This window comes from Hipposideros armiger, unplaced genomic scaffold, assembly GCF_001890085.2.
Source record: "Hipposideros armiger isolate ML-2016 unplaced genomic scaffold, ASM189008v1 scaffold_39, whole genome shotgun sequence".
Classification (NCBI taxonomy): domain Eukaryota; kingdom Metazoa; phylum Chordata; class Mammalia; order Chiroptera; family Hipposideridae; genus Hipposideros; species Hipposideros armiger.
In genome coordinates this window covers 3337221-3355657 of record NW_017731389.1, presented here as the reverse complement: position 1 = coordinate 3355657, position 18437 = coordinate 3337221, and the positions used below count along the sequence as shown (strand labels likewise).

Here is an 18437-nt window from a genome sequence, read left to right as displayed (position 1 = left end):
AACTAGACTGAAGAACAAAAGGACAGCAACTTGTCTGTTCCCCTTCCCCGATTCCCCAACGCTGTTCCCCTCCCCCAATTCCCCAATAAAAAAAATCTTAAAAAAAAAAGTGTATAGAAAGTAGGAGGTGGAAAGAAAGGCTATGAGAGAGTTGAAGTCATTCACTCCAGACAAGAAAGAGTTTGACAGATTTGAAATGTATTCAGTGTCTTCATTAAATAGAAGGACTCCTATCAATACTTTTTCTTAGATGGATGATTTCCCTTCCTGAAGAAAAGGGGTCAACCAGATGACCCATTGAAATCTCTTCTAGTACTAAGCCTTTGCATACATATACAGCAAATAGACACCTGGCTCATTGATGTAGGGTGGTTTTCAGTTGCATCCTGTTTAAAATTAGGTTAAGGTATCTTGATATAGTAGAAAGAGCAGGAGCCAGGAGTCAGGCAGAGCTGGGTTTGAATCTGCCTCTGAGACTCACTATTGGGCAAAGTATGGTAGGTAGTAAAAGAATGCAACCATATTCAACAGCAGCATGGAGATAATCTCTGCTGCTAGGGTTCCAGAAAGGCTTAACTAACAAAGCACCTAATATTTCGACTGGGCCGTTATAGACCTTCGATAAATCAGAGATATTATTCTAGTTGGCTTAAAAAATAAAGGGGGGTTGAATAACTGACTTTAAAATCATGAAGAGAGCAATGACATTCAGGTTATAGTTATACCATGCTAGGAAAATTGCAAATTTAAGTTAGCAGACTGACACCCCCTTGGCCTACAGGATCCACTCTGCAAACTAGAGCTTGTCCATGCCAAAGAATGTTTGGGGGTGGGGGGCAGATTATTAACTAGCTTGGTGCTAAAAAGCAGAGGAAACTGAAGGTGAGGTCTAAAGCATCTTGGTATGAATGTGGGTTTTTTCACTGTCATCATGAGAATTAAATGACTTATTTCAAAAAGGTTCCAAAATACATTTTCAAGTATAAGGAACACATCACATGCTACTGACTTGTAATTCACACCAAGTATAGCAAAAACATCAGTCAAAAAATAGGTTTGTAAACCAAACTTATTGTCAGAAACTATAATTAGGATTTTTCTCTTTTACAAATTATGTGAAGCTAAACATGGAAGTCATAAAGAAATTCAACAGCTTTCACACAACAATGAAATGCTGTGGTCAAGCCCTATACTGAATAAAAGAAACTCCTATTACTACCAGACTTTTCCACACAGTGTTATTTTTTGGAGCTACATCAATATGGTATTACATATTTAGCATTTACAGAAAGATGCTGGAGTCCAAGACAGAATAGCTCTGGTTTTTGTTCTTTACCGGTGGTGCAGTCTGGGGCAGGACGCCTGGAGGCTGTGGAGAATTGGAAAAGACAGAGGAAGTACAAGGTACAAACATGTGCCTAAAGGGAGGCCCATGGAGAGCTCGGCCAGGAACAGGGGAGTGTTTCCTGAAGCCCCTCTGTGTCGCTCCGAGAATCAAACTTGGCTTGGAAAGCATGTCCTGTTTCCATCAAAGGGGGAACTGGCTACAGCTGATAGAACCAAACACTACAGACAAGGGAGCAGAACAATGCACTTTGAACCGATGGAGTCACATGAAAGAGCAGCTTGTTTTTGTTGGTGAACAAGCACAAGCACGACACCTAAAATGACTCCGGTTACATCAGGGAGCTGGACGAGGCCCAATGTACATGCCTGTCAATATTAGATCTGTGAAAGCCACCGCCATTAGATCAAGCCCACGCAGGAATCTCATTTGACAATGAAGCACCCCTTCTGTTACTGCAACACAAGTTTTACATCGTGAGCCCAAGTTAAAATGCATTGTGTCAAATGCACAGATTTCAAGTGGCAACAAACCTCTGGGCTGTTGAAACAGCCTATGGAAGCTAAACCCAATATCTCAGTAAAATCATATTTAAGCCCATAATGTTTACACCTTGTTAGAAGTGGGGGTACAAACAAGTCCTTTGAAATCTGTTGTGTCTATGCTTACATTGCTTCAAGTCATCATTTTATTATACTTCCTTAAACCCACAGATATTACAAATGGACTGCATAGTACGTACAAGCAGGTTCAGGACTTTTTTCCATGTTTGTGGAAAAACTGGACAAAAGAGAAAAAACAACATGGCAACTAAGATAAGACTCAAGAAAAGGAAAGAAAAAAAACCAACAAAACAGGAAATTCAAGGAGAAGAAAAGTATCTATGATGCTGAATATTATGTTCAAAAGTCCTTGCTACCAAAAGTCCCTGTTACATTAAAATCAATGTTTGCCTCGCATATGCCTCTTTCTGTCCCCCTGAACAAACTGGTCTAAATCACAGATTCCTTCAGTGTATGAACTACTTCTCGGGAATAGGGCGAACCTTTTCAGCAGTTTATTCAGTATTTGAGGCCACTTGGATAAGTGCCAATAAAAGTCTGCTCAGAAGCTTAAGAGAGCTGCTGGCCTGAAGAAATAGAGGCACTTTTCAGAAATGCTTATCTCAGTACCGAGCATAACTAATGTGTTTGGAGCATCGAGCTAATCCAATCCTGTGAGGGGACATGATGTTTGATGTTGTTAACAAGGGACAACTGATCCAGGAGACCTAAATTCTAAACTTAAAATGCAATGTGTTAATTTACAATGAAAGGGTAAGAAAATTTCTTTATCTGGGATTTGCTAGCGATCACACATTCCCTGAGAAAGAGTTTTAGAAACTTGGAGTCACAGAGGCCCTGTTGCGGTTATGGTGACGAGATGTTCCTAAGTATTTTAAGGCACTTTGACCATATTCCTATTCATATTAATGCTTCTAGATTAATCTTCCCTTTACTGGACTTTCCCTTCTTCATCTTTTTCTTTCTTTTTTTTAATGAAAAATAGATATTAGTGCTTCAGTTCATTTTGGAAATATGCCTTCAGAGGTATTTTTCTTTGTTTTTAAGAATGACCTTCAAATAAAAGTGATAGACTTTTCAGATAACAAAGCCCAAAGCAAATAACACCAGGCCCTGCAAACATGGTCATGAAAGACCAAAGAAACCTTCAGAAGTGGGGTGGCCAAGTGCTAAAATAACTTAAAACACTTAAACAGAAGGCAAATAAAGCATCATTCAGGAAAACAGCAATCAAAGCAGCCGATGGCTGAGAGCACAGGAGAATCCTCATCTAGCAAAGCTCCCAGTTTAACTGGCACTGGTTGTTTGAAGTAAAGAAATTCCTGGGAGGAGCCTAGTGGCAAGGCAGACTGCTTTTCTTGACAACAGGAAACAGTGCTGTTTGGGGATTTTTTTTTTCTTTTCTTTTCTTAGACACAGTGCAGAACCCAGCACATGTCAAGGCCATATGATGTGGTTGTTGTTGATTCATGAAGCAGCTGTGGGTTTTGGAAAGGAAATCGTACTTAAGCTCAACTGCACTGCACCAGTCTGGGGTTTACCTGCCATACGCAAACCGTCTGTCTTTGTGATGGTCGCCAAAAGTATCCCAAAGCCTGAGAGAAACACTCACTTCGTCAACCACATCCCGGGAACGCTCCAAGACCTGCAGGAAAGAGAGAGCATCCATGCTCAGTGTCATTCAGAGGCTCCCCGGGAGTAGGATGTCTGGGCCAGTACCCCTCCCTGCCCACTCGACTCACTTCCATCAGTTCTCCCATCCCACCTAACAGGACTTCAGCTAAGTCCTGATTCTCTTCCCGGTATCACATGACTCAAACCGTCCTCATTCAGGATACCACGGCCATACTCCCAAGTTTGCATTTTGCTTTTGTTTTCTCTTATGGCACCAAAAAGGTTAGTTTTATTTCCAATGCACAAACTGCACCTCCTCCCTTTAAAAAGACTGAGGGTTCTAAACAAACTCTGTGCATCCTACCTCCTGGCAGACCCGGTACTGGTCAATTGCCCACACGGTTGGGACGTGCGTGGCCAGCAGCTGGTACTGCGTTAGCGTAGTGTTACATGCTCGGGCACAGATCAAGCGCGTCTTCCCCACGGCGTTGTCGCCCACCACCACGCACTTGATGGTTTCCACGTTGGGCCTTTCGTAGTCCATGTCAGTGTCCATTTATAAAACTCTGTAAGAAGAGAGTGGACACCACATTAACGATCCCCTGGCTTTCCAGAACAATCAAAGCCATGAGGGGCTCAAACAGTTTTTTCTCTTTGTTCGGGTACTGCATTGGAGGGACCCAAGCATAAGCATGAAGTTTGGAAGTTTATACTCAGCCTAAGTGAAACTCAAGTTTTCTTTTTATATCTCACACAAGTACAAAAACACCCGATTGTTATTTTGACCCCAAACAGTTTATTCCAGTTAACATGTTATTTTCTCCTTGGTTTTCTCTAAACATAACCTGCCTACTGGAAATCCATCCAAACAAGTCAGTACTGCCAGCACACATTTATAGCTCACTCGCTACTCATGTTGACCTGCTAAAGAGACTCTTCACCTGCAGGCTTAACCTTACACATGTGGGGCATAAGCTGCCTTGGCAATACTAATGTCCACACCATCACAATCTTCCAACGAAAAGCAGTTTTTCATAGGTTCCAAGCTATCATGATGACTTAAGAGGCGATTTAAAAGTGTAAGCAGAAAGGACTACCTGACTTTAAAGACGGGTAAGCTGTAAGACTGAATTTTGATACAGTAACAAAATTCACATATTAATACTTATTAATTTATTTTTATTTATCAAATCCATAAAAAAAAGATATTCTCTAGAGGGGCACCATAAAGCAACACATATTTTTTTATTATCTTCCTTTCTGTGTTTTCATCAAGAAGTCTGAAGCATTTGGTAAAGAATGATTTTTTTTATCTTAGTTTCAGGTGTACAAAGCAACCATAATAGTTAGACATTTATACCCTTCACAAAGTGATAACCCCCCTCCTCCAAGCTACTGCCCCTCTGACATTATATATAGCAGCTACAATGCCATTGACTATCTTCCTTATGCTGTACTCCACTTCCTGTGGCTACATATATATTTTTTCTTATAGTTGATGTACGATATTATTCTACTTCAGCTTCAGTTGTGCAGCGCATTGATCACAGTCTATGAAGTGATCCCCCTGATAAGTCCAGTGCCCATCTGGCACCTTACATAATCTTGGTAAAGAATGATTTTAGCAGGCTGAGGAACTACTTCGGAATCTTCCTGAAACCATAAAAGAGGTTTAAAGGGGGTTTTTGAGTGAGAAGTCAGGGGAAGGGGGAAAGCGGCTGCCAGCTCAGTTTTCCCAGACAGGAACCTCCACAAACTGCAGAGCTGGTAGAAGCTGGATGGGTGACCCACCCATTTCAAGATTTTAATGAATGTAATTGCCGTTTTGAGGAAGTCTACTGTTAAACTGAAAAAACGGGTTAGATGGTCATTTTTAAAGAGCAATAATGTTTTCAATGACTATAATGGTAAAGAAACTGTTCAGAGTAGGACCTAACACATATTGGGGACTCAATAAGTGTTTGTTTAATTCAACTGATTTGAGAAAAATAATCACTTGGATAATATGAGATTAAGAGTATAGAGGGAGAGATAGAAGGAAGAATATCAAGAAGAATGCTTCTTCACAGTTAGGACCATCTGAACATGGAATTGTCTCCTGTAACACCATCACAGGAGGTGATAACCCAGAGGCTGGGGAATTATTTGATAGGAATAGAGTGGAGTGATTTAAGGCACAGACGTGTGGTGAGGTTAGGAGCTGATCTGTGGTTTCTACACTATTGGAGAGGCTTAAAATAGGCAGATACCTGCCCACTACCTGGCAAATGCTGATTCTGAAGTGTGATCTTTCTAAAATCTCACCTTAGCAATCTTCGGTTTCACTAATTCCCGATTTAATAGTATAATATGGCAAAAGCATGACTTTGGCATTAGATGAGTGGTTCTTAAGTACCCGCCAGAGAACATTTAGCAATGTCTGGAGATATTTCTGGTTGTCACAAGGGGGAGTGCTACCTGCTTCTAGTGGGTAGAGGTCAGATATGCTGCTAAACATACTATTGGGTTGTCAGGAAATTCATGATGCATTTTTGCATTGAAAAACAAAAAAAAAAATGGTCATGACTTTCCTGATGACCCAATAGAAGGCACAGGACAGCCCCCACAACAAAAGTCACAGTGCCGAGGTTGAGAAATTCCTGCCTTTGATCAATGTGAGTTTGAATCCTAGTCTCTCCATTTTCTCGTCATTTGACTTTGGGCAAGTTATTTATACTTTGTGAGCCTCGGCTTCCTCATCTGTGAAGTGGGAATTATAGAACCAATCCTCTATGGTGGTAAGGATTAGGTGAACTGATGTTTTCAGTCCCTGCTGCCATACCTGACACATGGATGACTTCCAAAATTATAATCATGATGCTGAAGATGAATGGCTTTATTTTATTTTTTAATTAAATTTATTGAGGTGACACTGGTTAATAAATTTATGTAGGTTGCAAGTGTACAATTCTACAATACATCATCTATATATTGCATTGTATGTTCACCACACAAAGTCAAATCTCCTTCTGTCACCATATATTTGACCCCCTTTACCCTTTTCTACTACCTTCCTCCCTCCTTACCCTCTGGCAACCACTGTACTGTTGTCTGTATCTATGAGTTTTTTGTTTCTTTGTTGCTTTCAGTTTTATACCCCACCTATGAGTGAAATTATATGTATATTGACTTTTTCCATTCATGTTGTCACAAATGGCAGTGTTTCTTCTTTTCTTATGGCTGATAATATTCCATTGCATATATGTATGACATATTCTTTATCTAATCATCTATCAAAGGACATTTCAGTTGTTTCCAGGTCTTGGCCACCATGAATAATGCTGCAGTGAACATAGGGGTAACATAGATCTTTAAAAATAAATGTTTTCAAATTTTTCAGGTAGATACCCAGAAGAGGGATTGCTGGGCCATATGGTAATTCTTTTCTTAATTTTTTGAGGAGCCTCCGTACTGTTTGGTGGATATTTTATTATTAGATAATAAAATTGAGTCAGGTGGAAGATCAGAATTAGATGTAAAATAATAAAATTTATACTCACAAAGATCTATAAAAGGGATCAACTTTAGTAGAGCAATTACAAGATAATTCATTGAAAAACAAAGAACGTAAATACAAATGCTGACTTTACACAAAGAAGGCAGAAAAAGTTCTGGGTGGGGAGGAGCATGTAGTTAACTAAACGATAACATAGTTAGAAACATATTTTTAGTGGGCATTTCTAGATTGTAGAAGGAAAATGGTAATGCTTCTTAATAGTCTTTGATAAGTTCCTGATGGTATTACCATGGGGTATAACCTGTGCCAGAAAAACAGGTTCCATTCGGAGCCTCACAACTCTGGAGCCTTAGGTATATTATTTCTAATGCCCTGAGTGGTGGAAAACCTTACTCTTTTGAGAATGAATTTTATTATATTTTATTGTTTTAGATAATTAAAAGTCACAGAGAGCCAATCCCTACAATTTTTGTTGTTGTTGTTTTTTAAGCTTTTTTTCTTTTTTTTTTTCCAATTTATTTTTTGTCGATCCCTATAATTTGAAGAATGCTTGAATGTAGTCAAAGTTGCAATAGGACACAAAAAAATACAGAATTGGCTTTCTTGTTGGCTTGCAAACTAGCTTTGATAGCAGCCCCCAAAGAAAAATCCCACCAAATAATTTGAATCATGGCAGCATTGGTGGAATAGTTGTGTAGCTATTATTGGAGACTACTTTAGGGGGACAAAAGCCTTCTACTTTTATATCAAGGCTATGAAAACAAAAATATCGTTATTTATTTATAGACTCATCTCATGCTAAAAAGAATTTCTGTGTCAAAGGTGAGAATAACATCTGTGGGTCCTCTAATCTCTAGCAATCTGCTGAAAATGAAGTGACTGCCAAAGGTGGTGAACCTTGTGCTAAGGGGACAGTGTATAAGGGAAATGAAGGGCAGAGCAGAGTTTCATACTCATAGCCCAGATCACTCACTTTGGGCATGGAATTTTCAGGAAGGCTTTTCTGGATTTTCAAACACTGGAGATCTTTCCTTTTGGGTAGAAATTAATTTTTTCATAATCAAAAAGCATTTTAAGGGTATGAAGTCACAGCCAAAGATGCAAACTCATGCTACATGTGTATTATTGTAAACTGATTGTTCATCTGTTACACATAAATAAACATTAAATTATGGTAGTAATTATAAAAATATGCAATTTTCTCATTCTTTACTTGTTATGGGCTTTAATTTATTCATATCTAGCATTCTTATGGTTGAATGAGCTCTTGGGACCATCTGGATAATGACTATCTGGTTTCTGATTTTTTTTAGGCTGAGCGTTATAAATACTATGCATTTAATGCTGTTAATAAATTTCAGCACCATAAATCCTGCAGATCTATGCAGATACCCTTTTGCCTTTAGATACATATCTGACTAGGCAAGGAAAGTATAAAAGAAAAAGCTAGAAAGAACCGACACTGGTAACCTGTTACTCTGGCAGATTTGTAGTCTTCTTACTCAAAACTGACTTGAACTTCATATCATATTTTCACTGAATGTGCAGCATATAGATGCTGACAGTTAAAATAACCGAAGAAGCTACCTGCACACTTTGGAAGTCAGAAGCGGTAATTTTATTTAAAAACTGTCAAGTGAACAAGACAATGTGGAGGCTGGGAAGTGAAAGGCTTGGAGAGGTGGTGCAGGGTGGCTGCAGCTCTGAGTGCTGCCATCCAGGGCTGACTTAGAACAGTGGCCATGGGCTTCTGGCTATCCAATGACCCCATGTGGCCTGATTATCCCATATCTGCCCACGCCATCATTACTATCATCTCCTGGATTTCAGGTTCCTTCCCCACATTCCCCACCAACTCAGCTTTCTCGTTGTGTACACAGTATGATGTACCCCACACCCTGGTCTCACAGTTTCTTCAACCTCTTCAATGCCAGTGATCGTTGCCACACTCGACTTGGGCCATTCATGCGTTCGGTCATGTGCTGGATATTGCTGTCATCCAGAAACATTTTACTTCTGACATTTCAAATTTCAAAATCCTACTCTCAGAGCAAAAATTCCTATCTTTATAGCTTGTCCTAGATGAAAAGTGGCCACTGCAGCACCTCCCATCAGGAGATGGACTCTATTTCCCTTCCTTTTGAATTTGAGCTACGGTATTTGCCGGCGTATAAGACGACTGGGCGTATAAGACGACCCCCTAACATTTCCACTCAAAATACAGAGTTTGTTATATACTCGCCGTATAAGACTACCCCCTCTTCCGCACACCTTCCACACACCAAATAAAAGGTAAAACAATATCAGATTTGATTTGGCCCACTGAAGTGCAAACAAGCGTATTGTATTTCGTGTCACCACATAACCGTTTTGGCGATGTTGAGCCACCATGTCTGCTACATGTTTTTCGAGTTCTGGCCAGTGTGGGGTGCCTCTTCTTAATGCACACTTACCCCTTGGCATACTCTTTAATGCTTTCTCATTTGATTTCCAGTCCCGAACCATCTTTTCTGTTACTCCATATTGTCTTGCAGCAGCACAATTATTATTTTCCTTAGCAAAGTTTATAACTTTCAGTTTAAAATTTGCATCATACTTCTTTCTTTTGGCTGGTGCCATGATAGGGATGATAGGGGTTTGACTGGTCGACATTTTCTATGCTGTACTGTACAATGGTGCAGTATTGTGGTTGGCTGTTGGCTGTATACAAAGCCTGATTTGATTGGTCCCTGCTCCCTGTTTGCCCGCCCTGTCACTATAGCAGTCTGGTCCACCCTTCCATCAGCATCTCCCTGGGACCTCACTAGTGCGCAAGTGCGAGCTCTTCAACATTCTAACAGGCACCATGATAGCGCAAAATCGCGAATCTTCAATGCATATGTAAAGAAATATACGGTAACCCGAATTTACCACACTCGCAAAATCGCACACAGCTGACCATACACCCAGTATGGTATCGCGATTCGCGATTTTGCGCTATCATACTGGGTGTATGGTCGGCTGTGTGCGATTTTGCGAGTGTGGTAAAATCGCATAACAGCAAAATCGCATAACAGCCGAGCATACACCCAGCAGCGCTGCTGATGCCTGAACGGTATGTGGAATGAAGTGGGCGGGCATCGGGAGGCCACTATGGCACGGGGCAAGCACTATGGGCAGTCTATCTGAAGTGTACCTGGCGTATAAGACGACCCCCCACTTGGAGGCATATTTTTCAGGGCCAAAAAATCGTCTTATATGCCGGCAAATACGGTAGCCTCGTGACTGCTTAGCCCAACCTAAAAGAACATGGCGCCACGGTGATGCTGTGTGAGTTCAGAGGCCCTGCAGCTCCACCTTCATGCTGTTGGAACGCTGTTCTGAGGTTGTCATCTAAGGAAGCTGGCCTAGCCTAGCAGAGGATGAGAATTCACAGTGACAACAACTGAGGCAGCCCTGCTGATGGCCTCGCCAAATGCCATATAGTATGAGGCCATCTTGGACCTTGTAGACCAGCCAACTCTCCAGCTGAAGGTAGCTTAATGAAGGAACCCAGGTAAAACAAGCCCAGGAATCACCTAGTCAAATCTTACAGAATCATGAGAATAGATTGTCATTGCACGCCACCAAGTTTTGGGGTGATTTGTTGTACAGCACTAGTGAACTGAAACATATCTTAGGAAAATCTCCAGCACCTTGACTCCTCCATTTTTTTAAAAAAAGCATCAGCTTATAGGCCCCATATGGATGGATGATCTTTTTCCACTTAGGGTTAATGGCTCATGCCAACTTTACTCATAATCACCTTCAACACTTTGTACTACAGGTGTGGTCGGCACAATCATGGTTCCTCAAAGATGTCCATGTCCTTATCTCTGGGATCTATGGATGTGTTCTGTCGTATGGCACGGGGCAAATTCGGGTAGCAGATGGAATTAAGGTTGTTAATCAGCTGACCTCACTAAAAGGAGAGTGTCTTATTTGTCTGGGGGTGCAATATAACCACAAGGGCCCTTTGCATGTGGAAGAAGGAGGCAGAAGGTCAGAGTCAGAGAGAACTATGAAGATGCTACCCTGCTGGCTTTGAAGGTGGAGGAATGGGCCATGAGCCAGAATGCAGGTGACCTCTAGAAGCTGGAAAAAGTAAGGAAACAGATTCTCCTCTAGAGTCTTCAGCAAGAACACAGCCTGCTAAGACCTTGATTTTAGCCCAATAAGACCCATGCCAGATTTCTGACCTCTAGAAGTTTAAGAATAAATTTGTGTTGCTTTAAGCCACTACATTTTTGGTAATTTATTACAGCAGCAATAGGAACTTCATATGGCATGATTTAGCCACAGAAAATGGCTTCCCAAATTCTAAATGTCGTTTGCTACCTCTGTGCCTTTACACACAACTTTCCCTGTGCCAACCCTCTACCATTCCTTGTCTGTCTGCCTGGCAAATTCTATTCATTCCTTAAAAGCTTATTCAGATATTACCTCCTTTAAGATGTTTTTCTAACAGTCCTGCTTCCATGCAGGCTAATTTACTTTCTCCTCTGTGCCAATAAATGGTTCTAGGAGAAGCAACCAGAAAGACAAACACACATGCAGACTCATTCTTTCCTATATTAGCAAATCATGGAATAGAAGTTTGCGGACTTTTTATTTTTCCTGGGGCTACACCTTCAAAGTTCCCGTTTCATGCACTTAATCAATCATCAAGTTTTCTGGGGTGCTGCTATGTGCTGACATGCTAGGAATATATGACTATGCAATGCCCCTCTTCTGTAAAGCTTTCTCTGACTACCCACTCTGGTTCATAGGTCCCCCAATTCATGACTCTCTGCTCAGGCCAACCATGGGCAAAACAGTGACATAGCCTGATGTGACCTTAGCTGCCCTGGCCTCCTCTTCAAATCATTTCCCTTCCTATGGTGGCACCCCACTCCCACCTTTAGTCCTTGACAAAACGGCCTTCATGGTATCCTGTTCCTCTCTTAAGAAACAGGCTCTCAGGAAGTGTCATGTACATTCATGCTATGGCTAGACAGGTCAAAGAGGCCTGTCCCCATAATTCAATAATTCAGGGGCACTGTGGCTCATGAAACAAGATATTCCTGCTTGCTCCGGAGAGGTGCACTTTCATAGAGGACCTTTATTTGAATTCAGGTGAGGGTGCGAGTCTCTTCCAACATTAGAAATTCAGATATTAGGGAGGATGGGCAGATGAAGTGTTTCCTACTTGCTCTGGAATCACTCCACCATCGAAATATGCCACCCCTTTCCATCACGTTGGCTTTGTTTCTTGTTATATTTGCTGTTTTAATCAAGGCATGGTGAGCAATCTGCTTAAAGACAAAACTCTAAGGCCCAGAGCGGGGCCTTTGCACTTTTAGCCCCATTCAGCTGTTTGCAGGGAGTCTGAACAATGTTATTACACAGCCACTAAATCTTCTTGTCCTTTAGAAAAGCATATAATCTGAACATTAAGAAATAATTTAACTTGGTCATTAAAAATACTAGTGTAACCAGTTTTAGTGTCTTTGAAGAGTTAGCTCTGAAAGAAAAAAACTGAGAATTTTATATTACGGACAGAGAAACAAAAGGGAAATGTTAAGAGTTGCATAATAACTATAGTCAACAGCCAAGTTTCAACTGTGCAGATTTCATTATCCTGAGCTCTTAATCACCAGTCCGAGGCAGGCAGGAGCTGCTTTCTGCATAATACAAACATCTCAGCTGGAATGGAGAATGGGTCCAGAACTTGGAAAGAGGCAGGCTGGGCTGGGCGGGGCTCCCCGAAATCAAAACTTCACAGAAATACAGTCCAAGATAAAACTGCCTTTCATCATTCAAATCAACACTATTTTTGTTTTTTTTCAATTGAACGTTCTGATTAAAAGAGAAAAGAGAGGAGATTAAGTAACAGAAAGGACTCTGCATAGAAGCTCAGGGATACAAATAATACAGAGGCACTTTTTTTAAACATCCAGTCATTCTCCTGCCAGAGCCCTGTGATAATGGAGACCTACACAAGATCATGTTCTCTCTCTTTTTTTTTTAACTCAGTGTTAGTGGGGGAGGTGAGCCAGGATTAGAAATAAACTTGCCATCTATCCACTGCCCTTAATAAATGCTGCCTCAATTGAGAAATAAAGAACAGATAAAAAAAATTATCTTAAACGATGCATACAACTTCCAGAATAGGGTTCCAAAACCACCACAAGTAAACGGCGTGCTATGTTCTAAACACACCGGTCTTCTTCCGACTATAAATATGCCATGTGACCTTTCCTTTGACTCTGCTTTCGCCATTGCTTCTGCTCAAACGTTCTTTCTCATGCCCCTTGTCCAGCTGCTGGAATCGTCCCCCACCTTTAGGGCTCAGGCAATCTTAATTAGTTAAAGAAATAGAGGCTGAAGGCTTAGTGAGTGCCAGGCCTGCGGGTGTATAGTAGTAAAGGAGCCCGGTGTGGGTCTTGCCCTCATGGACCTCACAGTCAGGTGGGGAGAGACAACTGAACAGGTAGATGGAATCATACATCTGGCAAGTTCCTTGGAGAAAAATGAAAGGGTGTTAGGAGAGAAAATAATGTGCGGGAGGCTCGCAGGGAAGCGAAGGGCGGCCTCTCTGAGGAAGCCCCATTTTCCTGCTCTCTGAAGAATGAGAAGGGCCCAGTCATGAAATAGGAAAGGGAGCGGGCCCAGAAAAGCTAGTGTGAGGGAAGCTGGTGAGTGGGGGTCAGAAAGGCAGGCAGGGGCCAGATCATACGTGGCCTTTTAGGCCACAGTCAGGGGTTTGGATTTTATTCTAAGTGAGAATAAATGGATTTAAATAAATAGCTGTATTCTCACATCAGTGAGAAGCCACTGAAGTGCTGTAGGCAGAGGAGGAACAGGTTCTGATTTGCTTTTTAAAAGTATCACTGCTATCCCCGAGATGCTGTGTGGAGAACACGCTGTGGGGATTGTGAGCAGTGGCAGACGGACCAGTTAGGATGCTCCTAAGTTCTCTGGGAGAGAAAGGGTGGAATCGGCAGAGATGGAGCAAGTAGACAGACACAAGTGGCTTTTTGGGAGAAGATGCAGTAAAAACATGCTTCCTTTATACCCTCTTCTGGGGTATTTATCAAATTCTGATTTGTAATATTAACAATTACACTTATATGTATCTCAATTTCACACCACTAGGATTATAAATTTTTGACAACAGAGAATGTTATTTATCTTTAAATCCCCAGATCTTTTTACAGTGCCTGGGCCATATGTAGCTTTCCATAAATATTTGTTAACTAGAATATGAAACTATAACCACTCCACCTTCCTTAGGAAAACTCCCACCTGGGGCTGGCAGAGAACTTGCACTCGGCTCTCTCTGATGACTGATCATTAAGCCCATGGCCTCATAAGCAGCAGCATGTGGCTGAGCCTGCAGTCGGTGAGAGGAACACCTTGAGGGACATCTGTGTGGCTCATCATGAGAGCGATGTTTGACAGATGGCATCGCACCAGCCATGGCTCCCCATCAGGAAGAGCATCAGTAACTATGGGAACCACCAGGGACGAAGGACCAGGTCCCTCCACCAAACAGGAGGGTGGGGGACAGGGGAGAGCCCCAATATGGGCAGACAGGAATGGTTTAGAGCCAGATTTGATTTAGAAGAAAAAAAAGGAATGTGATCATTTATTGTACTCTAGCACCTAGAGCCAATTTATGAATCTTAACAATATTTACATATAAGGGTCTCATAAAGTTCTCATCTACTTTTAGAATTTAACATTCTAATTCAAGGGATTCCTAGCCCTTTTTGATGAGTCACTACCTGGCTGGAAAAGAAGGGGAGAAGGGAGGCACATATACCCACTAAATATAAAGAACAATTTATAATTGAAATGACAGTGAGGCTTGAATGAGGGATTTCATTCTATGCCTGAAAGAATTACATCACAGGAGTCAATTAGCTGAACTTCGAGGCAAGACAGTATTGAAAGGACAGATGTCTTAGATCCCCCTCTACCCACATCTTACTAAAATTAACCTTATTCTACACAGATAGCAGACTCCATGGCAGTACCAGAAGCTAAGGATAAGGAGTAACCATACATTAAAAATTGGGAGGATTTCTGCCACATTGACATCTATGGAGCCAAGTGGAAAAGTTTCTGAAGACCAGCAGGCTGCCCATTTCCACAGGGAACAGAGTTTGCCTGGGAGGTAAGCAGGATGCCCTTCAGCACAGATGCCCATGCTATGCAGTAAGGAGAGCTGGCCTGACTTGGGATAGGGGGGATTGTGGAGCCACTGGGAAGCCATTCGTAAACCAGCATACTGGCGTGAGCAAGGAGTAGCCCCAGTGACTGCCCCTTGCTAGGATGGACCAGATAGATAGCACTGAGCATGGAAAAGACTCTTTTTGTTTTGTTTACTGCAGCCTACTCAACCAGACGGTTTCAGTTCTGACACTACAATAGGAATGACTGACCTTGTGACGTTACTGTAAGAGGAAGTGCGGCGAGAGCACTACTGCATATTCAGTGATGACATTTCCTCAACGTTGTCCTTATCTCATCTTCCAAGGTTCTCAACCCGTACTGTAATGAACAGCTTTGTTTGTCCACTCAGGAACTGGGTGGGTTCCTGGGTCATTATAGAGCTTTATGGTGGTCTCTGACAGAGCCTAAGGTTATCCAAGCATTTGGAATATACTTTAATCTTTGGCCAGCATGAATCCTTTTTATGTGAATGGAGTAAACACAGACCATTCAACATATGGTCTGTTAAAAAGACAGGATAAGAAATTAGCTAAAGACATAAAGGAAAGGTCTACTGAAGTAGATATGCTATAAGACACAGCAGAGGAAAAATTAAAGAAAAAATATGATCCATTTACTTGATCATGAAAAAGAAGATCATTTGAGTATATAAACTAACAGTAGATGACACTATAAGTAGGCCTATTACTTAATCTCTCTAAGTCTCTATTTCCTTCTCTGTGAACTGGGATAATTTTTTCCCACAATGGGTTGTTGTGAAGATTAAATTAGATAGTGCATGTAAAGTATTTTAATCACTGTGCCTGCCATCAAGAGAATGCTCAATAAGTCTTACCTATTAAAATTGTCATTATTTAAAATTATGTTTACATTGAGCTTATAATAATGTAAAGAAATGCTAATGTTACACTATTAAGGGTAATGTGAAGGACAACAATCTGAATTATAGATGATGAAAATTACATAAAATTAACAAATATGTGTAACTCTAATAAAATTGGGCCTTCTTCCTCATTCTCTCACTTGAAGTGCCATCTTAGCACAACGACACATCTGTGAAACACAAATGTGACTTTTTGAAAACCATGAAAACAATTTTAACAATAGAGAGGTGCGGTGTACATAATACATCGGCGTCTTGCAGCAAAACTCCTAAAAAGAGTTCCACATCTCGTGGCAGCTGCTCAAATCTGTTTGACTCTCAGGACCCCAGACCTTCTCCCTTCAGGCGCTCTGTCCCCTCTTACAGGACCAGCCATTGCTCTCTGCTTCTCTTAAGTGCATTTCCATCCATTGTTCCCCTCCACCAACTAAATGGATCTTCCTTGGGACCCACCCTTTTTTTTCTTGGAGGGGGAAATGGGTGAGCATAATATGTGAATACATATAATTTAATCATCGTGTCTGTCATCTGAAAAGAAGCAACAGCAATCTCTTCCTCCTACAACAATATATGGGGAAAAAAATAGAAGAAAGACACTAAACAAATAACAATGATTGTGGCTGGATAATGGGTCTATCACTTGTTGCCATTTTTCTACTTTCCTTTGGCTTCCAATTTTTTTACAGTGAAAACATATTACCTTTCTTTGGAAAACTGAGAGAAAATTCACAGGCCATAAGACTCACCCTTTTAAAGTGTACAGTTCAGGGGTTTTTATTATATTTACAAAGCTGTACAACCATTTCCACTATCTAATTCTGGTACATTTTCATTACCCAAAAAGGAAACCTTGTGCTCATTAGCAATCATTCCCATTCCTTCCAGCCCCCAGCTCTGGAAACCACTAATTTACTCTCTGTCTCTAAGGATTTGCCAATTCTGGGCATTTCCTATAAATGGAATCATACAATATGTGGACTGTTGTGTCTGTCTTCTACTTAGCATGTATTTGAGTCCATCTACATTGCAGCATATATTAGTACTTCATTACTTTTTATGTCTGAATAATATTCTTAGATGTATTACTTCTATAATGGGAAAAATATTTTAGCTTTTAAAAAGAGTAATGAGTGTAAGAATAACACTTGTCTTGTTAATTCTACTAAGAGTACACCGATATAATCCAATGACAATAAATAATTTTGATGATGTATATAAATTATTTTTAAAAACCATAATTTATAAAGCATAGTGAGCTGGTTAAACCTGTCTTTTTGTGACTCAAACTGCCAATTGAAAAAAACCCCATCAACATAGGAATCTAAATGATATCTTGCTGAGTATCAGTCAAAAATTGAACCATGTAGAAAGACAGCTGTGGATACACAGGATACACACATACAATTTTATCTCAAATAAACGATGAAAACTTCTTGACTTTTAATTTTGAGTGTCCAAAGGGAATACTGATAGTAACTGAAATGAGTAGTTTTAAGAAATCGTTTGGAAACAGAGCACATGAATTATTCTGTGACAGTCAATTATAGTTAAGATATCGTAAGCTCAGATCAATATAGTATAACTCAGCTTTACATTCATTAAGAAGAAAGAAGTTCCAAATTTGCCTGTGTGCCTGCTGTATATGTATGTGTGTATATGCAAGTCACAAACACATAAATGTCGATTCACATCCAGGGCAGGAATTTATGTTCTAATCTTTACTTGGAAAGGCATATTCTACATATTTTCAGTTACAAGAGTGGTAGCTCGATCAAAGCTGACTGCAACTAGCTTGTAGAAAGTAAGGCTTCAGTGAAAAATCAAATTCTATAAATGAATGACTTACTTAGGACATAAAATTTGAAGCATTTCTAACACACTGAGGGTGCAATGGGTGGTAAACAGAAGCAGAGGGCTGTGGTATTCTTGATTTAGGTGCTAGTCACATAGATTTGCTGTTTGCAAAACTTCATCAGACTGTACACTTGTGATCTTTACCCATTTCTCTATGTATGTTATACTTCAATAATTTTTTAAAGTTAAAATAAATAAAGCAACAAAAGACCCTACACATTGATTTTGGAGGGCCTGTAGTCCTCGTGAGGGTGAGCCTTAGCTAAGGGCTGGATCAGGGAGCTTTGTCAAGAATTAATAAGTAAAATATTTGTCAAGTCTTTAAAGAGTCAAAGTTGTAAGTGCTTGTTTGAGAAAGCTAATAACAAGTCTGCAGAATAAACATGCTTAAAAGTCCATCCTTATGAAGAAAAGTCTCCATAGTGTTGTGTAGCAACTTCTTCA

At 40.6% G+C, this 18437-nt stretch overlaps 1 protein-coding gene across 6 annotated transcripts in view; it reads right to left on the bottom strand.

Annotated features, from left to right (window-relative positions):
• RHOBTB1 (Rho related BTB domain containing 1) overlaps positions 1–18437 on the bottom strand; it is a 146552-nt gene that overhangs the window by 33555 nt on the left and 94560 nt on the right. For 5 of the 6 annotated variants that reach the window (XM_019638390.1, XM_019638389.1, XM_019638386.1 and 2 more), the window contains 2 exons: positions 3887–4088; positions 3450–3553 (listed from right to left, as the gene is read on the bottom strand). In XM_019638390.1, the coding sequence (XP_019493935.1) occupies positions 3450–3553; positions 3887–4078 (296 nt within the window). In that variant the 5' untranslated portion in view covers positions 4079–4088. Of the gene's footprint in view, positions 1–3449; positions 3554–3886; positions 4089–18437 lie in introns of those variants that run through there. The other variant, XM_019638391.1, reaches the window with a different exon arrangement.